Below are 11537 nucleotides of genomic sequence, written 5' to 3'. Positions count from 1 at the left end.
AATATTTTTGAATTTTGGAGCATAAAAAACAAAACAAGTCGAATAACCAAAAAAACAAAAAATACAAATCTAAAAATAAAAAAATTTAAATCAAACCAGGAACTGAATTCCTCAGGCCACCATTGACCACCACACCACCGGGACCACCCATAACTGGCGTATGGGGCGGTTGAGGAGGAAGTGGCAGTCCCCCCAATAAGTTGGCCAGGTGAGGTGCACCAGGGCCCATTGGAGGAAACGGTGGAAAATCGAACCCGGGCCTCCTGCCTTCTCTTCGATTGCCATCGATGGCCGATTGGAGTTCTGAGAGGCTGCTTAATTTCAATTTCTCACACTCGTATGGGTAGAGGTACTTCATGTATCTGGTCGATTGGCATGGTTAGTTGACTGGTCAGTCAGTCGGTCAGTCATTGTAGGTTTAAGAGTAAAGATGTGATGGTTTGTAAAATGCGAGTGTAAAAGATTTGAGGAGATTCTGGCGATAATGACGGATGTTGGGTGTGATGGCGCTAAAACATGGCTGTGAAGTTTAAAACAATGGAAGTTTTAACATTATCAATCTGATGCCCAAAGTCAGTGATGCCAAATGTGATGAGCGTGATTGATGTGATGATTTTTAGGATTAACGTAGATGCAGAAGCTGATGATCATGTGACGTGAAGATGACAATTTTATAGAAAAGAAGGTATTAGTCTGTAACGATTGTAGCAACTTTGCAATAAATATCTCGAGATTGAAAACGCAAAAAACAATAAAAAATGAAGCGCCAAATAAATGACTCGAGTGACGTAACTCGCGTGGCCTTATATGGACATGTGCAGCGAAGGCGGGCAATGTAATATATTGGATTTATAAGGCCACTACTGTCATTGTCATTCTTCTCATCCTCATCATCATAGTCATCATCATCATCATCATAGTCATCATCATCATCATCATAGTCATCATCATCATCATCATAGTCATCATCATCATCATCAGCATCATCGTCATCATCGTCATCATTATCATCGCCATCGTCATCATTATCATCATCATCGTTATCATCGCCATCATCATCATCATCCTCTTCGTCATAATTATCGCAACTGTCCGCCCAGAATGTAAACAGTCCGTAAGACACTGTAATGTGGAGCATCTTGTAGGTTACGATAATGATGATGATGATGATGATGATGATTAATTTGTTATTTAATTTATTTATAAAAGAAAAATGAAACGAATGAAAAAATGAATAAAAAAAATGAAACGAATGCATGGCGAAAAAAATGAATGAATGAACGAATTGATAAATGAATGAATGAGTGGATCAGTTAAATCTACTTGTCACATGTGATTACTCTCTTTGTCATCATCATCCTAATTCTACTTTACCATTAGATAACATAAATCACGCATAATTATATATATAATATTATATATATATATGTATATGTGTGTGTGTGCGTGTGTGTGTGCGTGTGTGTGTGCGTGTGAGCGTGCGTGAGTGTATGTATTGTAGGTATACGTCTATATATAAAATAATATCTGCCGTTATGAGCCAGCAGCAGAGGACAACATGTACGACCTACGTCATCGTGACGTCACGATATTACGGTTTGTATTGTTGGGGTATTAAGATGTTGATGTCGAGAGGGTATTTGAGGTAGTGATGGTGAAAGCTTATAACTTTGGGTAAAGGTTTGGCGATTATTAAGGATGAAATTGAAAGAACTAGTGTTTGATTGGTTTTTTTTGTATGCGTGTGTGTATGTGTATGCCTGTGTGTGTGTGCGTGTGTATGTCTGTGTGCGTGTGTTTGTGCGCGTGTGTGTTGTTTGTTTTTGTTGATGATGACTGTCCGTAATAATGGTGATATGGGTGATTTAATATATTCGTGAAAATTGATGGATGGGTTTGATGCGTAGCTTATGATGGAAAGAGCGATACAATGATGACGATGGTGATGATGATGGTGATAATGACGACGACGATGATAATGATGATGATGAATAAAACTAGACAATGACTACAATTAAGATAACTATTCCAATGCATCTGACAAATATATTAACAAATGCTTACATTAGAAGACAAAACATAACTTTATTAAATCTAATTTTCATTTTAAAAACTGAAAAAACCATACGGAAATAAACTATTTGAAAAGTAAAACATTTTCGAAATACTGAAATAACTTATTTTTTTCAAAAAAAAACAAAAAAAACTATTTTTTTATCAAAAACATAATAAAAAAAATTGCTAACTGAGTTCGGAGCGTGAAAGCAGCGCTTGTTATTGATGATGGGAGGTTGAGGCCTTTGGTTATCTCCCTCCATAACTTCTTGTTTATAACTTCTACCAAGCCACCTTAACATGTCATTTTGGGTATTTTTTGTATTGTATTTTGTTTAATTTTGTATGTTACATTTGTATTTTAGGTAATGTGTATGTTATATTTGTATTTTGTGTAATTTGTAAGTAATATTTGTATTTTCTGTATTTTTGTATGTTTTATTTTGTATCTTGTCTTTTTTGCATGGTATATTTGTATTCTAGGTATTTTGTTTGTTATATTTTTGTATTTTGTGTATTTTGTATGTTTTATTTGTATCTTTTGCATCAGTTCGTGAAATGTATGTAAATTTTTGACTTTCATTTGTTTGTATCGCGTGTCTGTGAACGTATTCACTGTGTATATATGTGTATTTGTATATATTTTATATGTGTACCCTTTGTATAATATTATTATTGTAGTTATAATTATTATAATTATAATAATAATTATAATAATAATTATAATTATTATTTTCATTATTTACCTTTAGATATGACGAGTCTAAACAGCTCGTACAAGTCCAGCGTCTGTTTGGCCATGATGGGAATCCTGTTTACTGGCGTTCCTGGTGACGATGACGACGACGATGATGATGATATGATGATGATGATGATGACGATATGGTGATGATGACGATATGATGGTGGTGATAATTATAATAGTATTGAAGAGGATTTTTCTGTAGATGGCGATGATAATTGTGATTCTGAAGGAGATAATGTTGAAGAGAATAGTGAAGCTACTGCAGCAGCTGTTGCTGGTGCTGCTGTTGATGATAATGATGATGACGACGATGCTGATGATAGTGATGATAGTGATGATGATGATGATCACGAAGCGGTGGGTGTTGCAGTGGCAGTGACTGATTGAGTGATTGATGTGTTGAGAACGAAACGCAAAAAAAATAAAAAAATATTCTTAAAAATTCTACACACAAAAATTTATTAAATAAATCTTGATGACTAAACAATAAATGAAGCGCCATATCATCAAATATATCATTATTGTAATAATAATAATAATTATTATTATTATTGTTGTTGTTGTTCATTATTTCCAGCAACTTCATCATCGTCGTCGTTTATATCATCATTTTTCCTTCGATACATCATCTCTTTTTTGTATATCATCACCACCACCATCATCATCACCACCACCATCATCATCACCACCACCATCATCATCACCACCACCATCATCATCACCACCACCATCATCATCACCACCACCATCATCATCACCACCACCATCATCATCACCACCACCATCATCTTCTTCTTCTTCATCATCATATTTCTCACTCACTTAAATAAACGAACGAACAACCTTCCATCCATCCAACCAACCAAACTTACAATATAAGAAATATGTGGCAGCACAATAACAAACAACAACCACAATAATAATAATAACAACAACAACAACAATAATAAAGTAATAATATATGATAATATAAAATAATATATATATATATATATATATATATATATAATAATATATATAATATATAATAAAAATAATAATAATAACAATAACATACAAAAACTACAACATAAAGACATCTCAATAAAAACAACAGTAACAACAACAATTAATAAACAGCAACAAAATTATAGCACATTAAAGAGACAGGTATTTTAACAACAAAATATAATAACTATAACAACAATAATAATAATTATAATAATAAAAAGGGATGCTATCTTTCTACCTCTTTATCTCTCTCTTTCTCTCTTTTTATCTTTCTATCTTTCTTTCTCTCTCTCTCCCTCTCTCTCTCTCTCTTGTCTTAGTGTAACTCACGCGTCTGAGTTTAAGATAAAAACAGTGGGTTGACAGGTTGCGTGTGTATGTGTGTGCGGAATGAATGGAAGTTGATGATGAAGATGATGATGATGATGATGATGTTTATTACCATCATCATTATTATTATTATCGTTATTACTACAATAACTATTGAGAATTATATACAATAATCGAGTTCTGTAATAGTAATCTTTTAAAGAGACCAGGAAAAAAAATTAAAAAAGAGAGTGAGGAAAAGAATAAAGAACGATAGAGGAAAAGAGAAAGAAAGAAAGAGAAAGAGAGAGAGAAAGAGAGAGAGAGAGAGAAAAAAAGAGGAGTAAATAGATATACATTTCAAATATCATTCGTCCATTTGAACACGTGCGAATAAGTTAGTTAAGTGTGCAGCGCACGGATCAAAGAATGCGTACAATTGTGGCGTGTACTTCCACGTGTGCGTGCGTGTATGCGGACGTACATACAGTTTTTTGTACTTTATGTGTATACAATTTCAGCGTACACCTGCTTATTCACACATACACACACACCCACACCCACACACACACACACACACATACAGTGATAGATACATATATATTATAGCACATATTTAATTATACACAAATCTCGCGATGTGCAATTAAAGCTATTCTGCTTAATGACTGATTTGTTGTGTATTTATTTTGTATATTGTTTGTATATATGCATATTTGTATGTGGGTATGTATGTTTGTATGTATTTTTGTATGTGTATAAGATTGTATATGCGTCAGTTTGTATGTGTGTGTGTGTGTTTGTATGTATGTGTGTGTGGGCGTGTGCGGGTGTGTGAGTGTATTTGCTTTCACTAGGGTATCATGTTGAGGAATGAATGGAAAGACAATGGTGGAATGAACAACACGCATCTCAACTTCTTGCGATCTTTATCGTCAGGTATCAACTTTTTGTTTTGGAAAGTTTCAATAAACACGTGTGCATGTTTGTTTTTCATTTTCCTCCATTTTGCACTCTTACTATCTATTTTTGCTTCTCTCTCTCTTTCTCTCTCTCTCTCTTTCTCTCTCTCTCTCTCTCTCTCTTTCTAGGTCTCTTTCTTTCTCTCTTTCTTTGTTTCTTTCCTTTTGTCTTAAACATATTTTTTAAAGTTTTTGATTTTGCTTGTTCTTCTTCTATATTTATTGGTTTTTGTTTGTGTTCATCCATCGTTTGTTTGTTCATTCATTCATTCATTCATTCATTCATTCATTCATTCATTCATTCATTCGTTCGTTCGTTCGTTCGTTCGTTCGTTCGTTCATTCATTCGTTCGTTCGTTTGTTCATTCATTCATTCATCTATTTATTTATTCATTTCAATAATTCATTCATTTATCAATTTTTAAGATTTTTCAAGTTAAAATGACGATGATGTGATTGTTTGCCATTTACTTGCATTTGTTATTGTTGTAGCAAACTCTGGCTATTATATTGTTGTTTTACTTTTGTTATTTTTAATCATTCCTACACAGACCTCATCACTGCAATCATCATCATCATCATCATCATCAATAGAAATCATAATCCTCATCATCGTTATCGTCGTCATCATCGTCGTCGTCGTCGTCATCAATAAATTAATGAGAGACCATTCACAGCGCTTCATTTTGTCTTCATATTATCCCATCTTACCACATCTTATTCAGTGTTTTTTGTCACGGAGTATCGTTTTACATCGCACCTTAAATTAACTTTTAAACCTTTTAATTTGATATTTCAGGATCTTTGGGTGCGTTGTGAGTTTGTTTGGTTTGTTTTGGGTTCATTCATTCAATAGTCTCTGTGTTGTTGTTGTTGCTGTTGTTGTTATTGCTGTTGTTGTTGTTGATGTTTTTGTTGTTGTTTTTGTTGTTGTTGATGTTTTTGTTGTTGTTGATGTTGTTGTTGTTGTTGTTGTTGTTGTTGACAGGCTAGTTAATGGTTGGTTTAATGTAATCACAATGAAGAGTTTTGAATGTTGTTCTGTGAATTCTCGTGGTCAATTTTTGATATGTTTTTTTATTACACATCTACTGCCTTGAGTCTAAGAGCAATTTTAAGTTTTCAGACAATGCACTTTATAAACCGTGTTGACAACGGGGTATGGTTGGTTATGATATGTAGTATTTAAATGTACATTTTCGTTTTCATTCTTTACAACTGTGAACACGTTATAACCCTTTCTGTTTCTGTCTGTCTGTCTCTGTCTCTCTCTCTCTCTCTCTCTTTCCTTTCTCTCTCTCTCTGTTTCCCTCTTTTTTCTCTTTATCTACGTATATTTGTATAAACATACTCATATACTTATATATGGGTTTATAGGCTGTTTGTAGTTTGTTACTTGATACTTATTGAATTGCACACGTCCAACGCACCTACGTTTTTGTTGTTCATTTATGCACGAGTGAGTGTGTGTCTGTGTATTTCAGTACCCATGTGTCTTCGTGTATCTAAGTGTGTGTGTATTTTGCGTGTGTGTACGTGTGTGTGTTTGTGTGCCTAACTGTGTGCTTGCGTTTGTCGTTTTTCATCTACAGTGCTGACTGACCAGTATATTTCATGCACGGGGATGTCATGGAAACGCCAAAAAGTACATTTATAACACAAACAACATATACAAACACATGCAAACATACGTATCGACATATACAAACATACACATCGGCATATACAAACATATATACAAACATACGAATCAACATATACAAACATCTTCAAACATCTGCACCAACACAAACATTGTATTGTAGTAAAACATTAGTAATTAGTAGAACAGTCTGTTGTTTTGTAAACATACGTACACATTCAAACAAACATGTACATGTACATACAAACATGCATACAAATACACATACAAACAGACCAAAGCATAGTTACAGTTGGCTCCAAAGACTCATTTCAATTACGTTATGAACTTAAATGACGTTAATATACTACCATTTTTGTTTGTAATGTATGTATGTGTGTATGTATGTATATATGTATGTATGTATGTATATATGTATGTTTGTGTGTTTGTATGTATGTAAATTTGTGTGTGTGTGTGTGCGTGTGTGTATGTGCATAAAGTAATTGAACTAAATTTAGTGTGAGTGATTTAGAAATAAGGCACAACATTACATTGGCTCGGGTGAGGTTAAGGATATTACGAGAGCTAATTGAATAATAATAATAATAATAATAATAATAATAATAATAATAATAATAATCATAATAATCATAATAATCATAATAATCATAATAATCATAATTATCATCATCTTAAGACATCGTCGTCGTCATCATCATCAATATCATCATTACCATCAGCAGCAGCAGCAGCAGCAGCAGTAGTTACAGCAACAGCAGCAGTAGTAGTAGAAGCAGTAGCATCATCATCATCAGTACCATCTCGGCTCGGATCTCCATAATAATCCTCTTTATCCATTTAATTTTTATTTCTACATTCTCCAATCGCAGTAATTATCGTCATCTTAATTGACATTGCGCAAAATAATTATAATAATAAAAATAACAGCAACAACAATAATAATAATAATAATAATGATAACAATAATAATTTATTCTTTTTGTTTCTAATGTTATCTTATTTTTATGTTGTTGCCTTTTTTGTTGTCAATATTATCACTGATACAGAATTGAGATTCTTGTTGTTTTGTGCTAGGTTTTGTTGTGACATAATGTGTTATCGTTCTGTTTCGTTTCGGAATTTATCGTTCCGTTTCGATATGTTTCATTCTGTTTCTGTATGTTTCGTTTTGAAGCATTATGTCATACGCACCTGTGTATGTATGTGTATCTCTATTTATAATTCCTCTGCCAGGTACTATTAATATAAGTTTACGTGCAAATTTTTAAACATTACATACCTAAGTAATTACATATATGTCTGTGTAAATGTGTATTAGTATGCATGTATGTGTGTGTGTATGTGTGTATGTGCGCGTGTGCGTGCGTGCGTGCGTGCGTGTGTATGTGTTTACTTACATCTAATGCTAGCAATGCCCGCTTAAAACACAATCAAAGTTTTATGCTCTTGAAGTCTATTAATAGCTACGATGCTTTTTATATTCTATTTATATTGCTCTAAATCTCTGGATAATGGATGGATGGATGAATGGATTGATAGATGGATGGATGAATAAACAAACAAATGAATGAATGAACAGCTGAATGAATGAACAATCAATTTAATTTATTAATAGACAAATAAATAAATGAGTGCAAACGAAATTGATTGACTGATGGTTAAATGAATGAATAAACGTTTGAATGAGTAATGGACCGAAGAAAAGAATGAATGATGGAAAAGTTTGATAGAAGAAAAATGGATTTTTGATTGATTGATGGATTGATAGATTGAGTGATATGTGCATTTTCAAATGGATGGATAAATGTATAAATTGATATGCAGAAAAAATTATGTTGAAAGAATGAAAAGACAGATAAAGGAATGGATATATAGATAGATAGATAGACGGATAGATTGATGGATGAATGGATGGATAAGTGGATAGATAGATGGATAGATAGATAAATGAATAGATGGATGGATGAATGAATGAATGAATGAATGAATGAATGAATGAATGAATGAATGAATGAATGAATGAATGAATGAATGAATGAATGAATGAATGAATGAATGAATGAATGAATGAATGAATGAATGAATGAATGAATGAATGAATGAATGAATGAATGAATGAATGAATGAATGAATGAATGAATGAATGAAAGGTGTTCTAAAGCAACTTAACACACTACAAGACATGACATTAACAGATTATTAAGATTAAAGGCGTATCGTCGATGATGATGATGACGATGACGATGATGATGATGATAACCATGAATAACAACAACAATAATAATAATAATAATAATAATTATTATTATTATTATTATTATTATGTGCAGTTAAAGTGTGTGATTTCAAATCGTCAGCAATAAAATCTGTATCTACAGTAACCTGTACGTTTTGATGGAGTGTCTTTTATAGCAATTTTATTATTGCATTATAAGGTACAAAGATGGAAGGTTTTGTAATGATAAAAATCTTAATTTCGTTATCAAGTTTATTGATTTTTTTCTATTTAATAATTAATATTAATTATTCACACTGATATTATTATAACTGCATAATTGTTTTTATCATCATCATCGCCATCATCACAAACATTTTATAGTCATCACCATAGTAACTATCATCTAACCTCACAAACCTCACTACCACACTGTAATCATCATCATTATCATCATCGCCATTTTCGTCATCATCATCACCAAATCACGTGATATTTGTAGCATTTGTTCGCATAATTCTTAAATCTAAACGTCATTATAGCAACAATACTTTAGTGTTTATAACGATGCTTCATCCTGTCTGCCTGTGTATGTTTGTGTGTTTGTGTTTGTGTGTTTGTTTGTTTGTGTGTGTGTGTGTGTGCAATGGTTACTGTCTTTATTGTTGTATGTATTAGTAGTATTATCGTAAATAGTGTTGTTGCGATTATTACTACTGTTTCCTTATTTACAATTTATCATTTATTAGTGTGTGTGTGTGTGTGTGTGTGTGTGTGTGTGTGCGTTTGCGTGTGCGTGTGTGCGTGTAGATCATCTTCATTTGTTATTACAGTTGTTGGTGTTGTTAATTATTTGGAAGCTGAATAACACGTTGATACGTCAATGATCTTCTGCATGTAAATTAAACAACAACATCGACCACAAGACTTTTGTTGTATATTATCTTCTCTGCGTGTGCGTGTGTGTGTGTGCGTGTGTGTTTGTATGTGGGGATATGTGAATGTGTATGTATGTGTGTGTGTGTGTGTGTGTTTGTGTGATTGCAATGACAAGGGTAATTACAATGACGAAGATGTTATGATGATGAAGACGACGATGATACCATTATCTTGTTGCTGGCATTTTGATAGCACTAGGGCAGGTGTTTACGTAAAACACGACGATACAACTTTGTATCACTTTTGTATATGTTTGTATTGTATACACATTGTATATCGTGTTTATGTTTTGATACAACTATTTTGTACGGTTGTTTGAAGTTGAAAAATTTGATTGGAAATGAAGTGTAGGAAGTAGACGCGCGTATACTTTCATCATTGCTTAACTTTATTAAGAGCATTTGAATGGCAGTTAAATTTTAAAAAAATATTTTAAAATAATTACCTAAAAAGAAACTAAAATATTTCCCAACATCAGAGTGAAAAATAACGATAAGAAACTGATATAATTAATGTTTAATTGTTGTTGTTGCTGTTGATGTAGTTGTTGTTGTTGTTTTGAACGGCGGGGGTATAGCTTTTAATGTTATTATTTTTATTGTTGTGGCCACATTGTAGTAATTTATCATTGAGACAAACGCCAACTACATCTAAACCACAAAAATTTTTTTGACAATCTTCAAATTAAGTTTCGTAACGTCTTTAAAACTTCAACGTGTGTAGTTTTTGTTGGTATAGCTAGCTACCCATCTAGTACATTTAACGCGTTAATTTTCATCTAGATAATTAATTCCTTTAACATTCTAGCCATTTTTAATTGAAATTAAAATGTTATTTATGTAATTATAACATTTTTTAATGTCGATTAATTCTTTTACATTCTTATCTTAAATCATAACCTTTATAATTTCACACAAAAACCACCAGTTCAGCAATTACGTTTCAACAAAAATTATAAAAGAGAATAAATTTTTCAAAACCAAGAACTAAAAATTTCAAATTATAAAAATAAATGGTTTTGTATTTCCTATGACGAACATACAACTATACGGATGAACATACAACTATACGGATGAACATACAACTATATGGATGAACATACAACTATATGGACGAACATACAACTATATGGATGAACATACAACTATATGGACAAACATACAACTATGTGGATGAACATACAACTATATGAACGAACATACAACTATTAAACGCAGAGGCAAACATGTAGATACTCACATCATTCGTAACGTAACAAAAACATTTTATTTAATTTTTTTAAATTTAAGTTTGTGTCAAAAACCATTAAGTTAATCAAGACAGATAAAAAAAACATAAAAATAACATAAAAAGCAACAAAAACGCTAAAGATACAAGTAGATACGCAGACAAGAGAAAAGACAGAATCTTGCACGCACGTATATAAGTCAAATGTGTATGATGGATATCACATTAAACAAAAATATCATGGTCTCTCTCTCTCTTTCTCTCTCTCTATCTCTCTCTCTCTCTCTCTCTCCATCCCAGCTTTTTTGTTCCCTTTGTTCTCGACTAAAGCCGCAGCACAACCAGCGTATTAATAAATCATAACAAATAATACATTTATACATCGGCACGAACAAGTTATACAAAACATGAACATACAAACATCAACATACAAACATCAACATACAAACA

At 32.3% G+C, this 11537-nt stretch overlaps 1 protein-coding gene across 1 annotated transcript; it reads right to left on the bottom strand.

Moving 5' to 3' along the window:
* Positions 1–250: 250 nt before the first annotated feature.
* On the bottom strand, positions 251–2883 carry HELRODRAFT_126316 (hypothetical protein; the record flags this gene model as incomplete). The annotated part of the gene is made up of 3 exons (XM_009022409.1): positions 251–362; positions 2247–2349; positions 2802–2883. Coding segments are annotated over 3 exons (297 nt in total), but the record flags the coding sequence as incomplete, so codon positions are not given.
* Between the last annotated feature and the right edge of the window lie 8654 nt (positions 2884–11537).

Source organism: Helobdella robusta (assembly GCF_000326865.2).
Source record: "Helobdella robusta unplaced genomic scaffold HELROscaffold_31, whole genome shotgun sequence".
NCBI classification, from domain to species: Eukaryota; Metazoa; Annelida; class Clitellata; order Rhynchobdellida; family Glossiphoniidae; genus Helobdella; species Helobdella robusta.
Note: the sequence above shows the minus strand (reverse complement) of the source record. Positions and strands in the feature narration are given on the sequence as shown.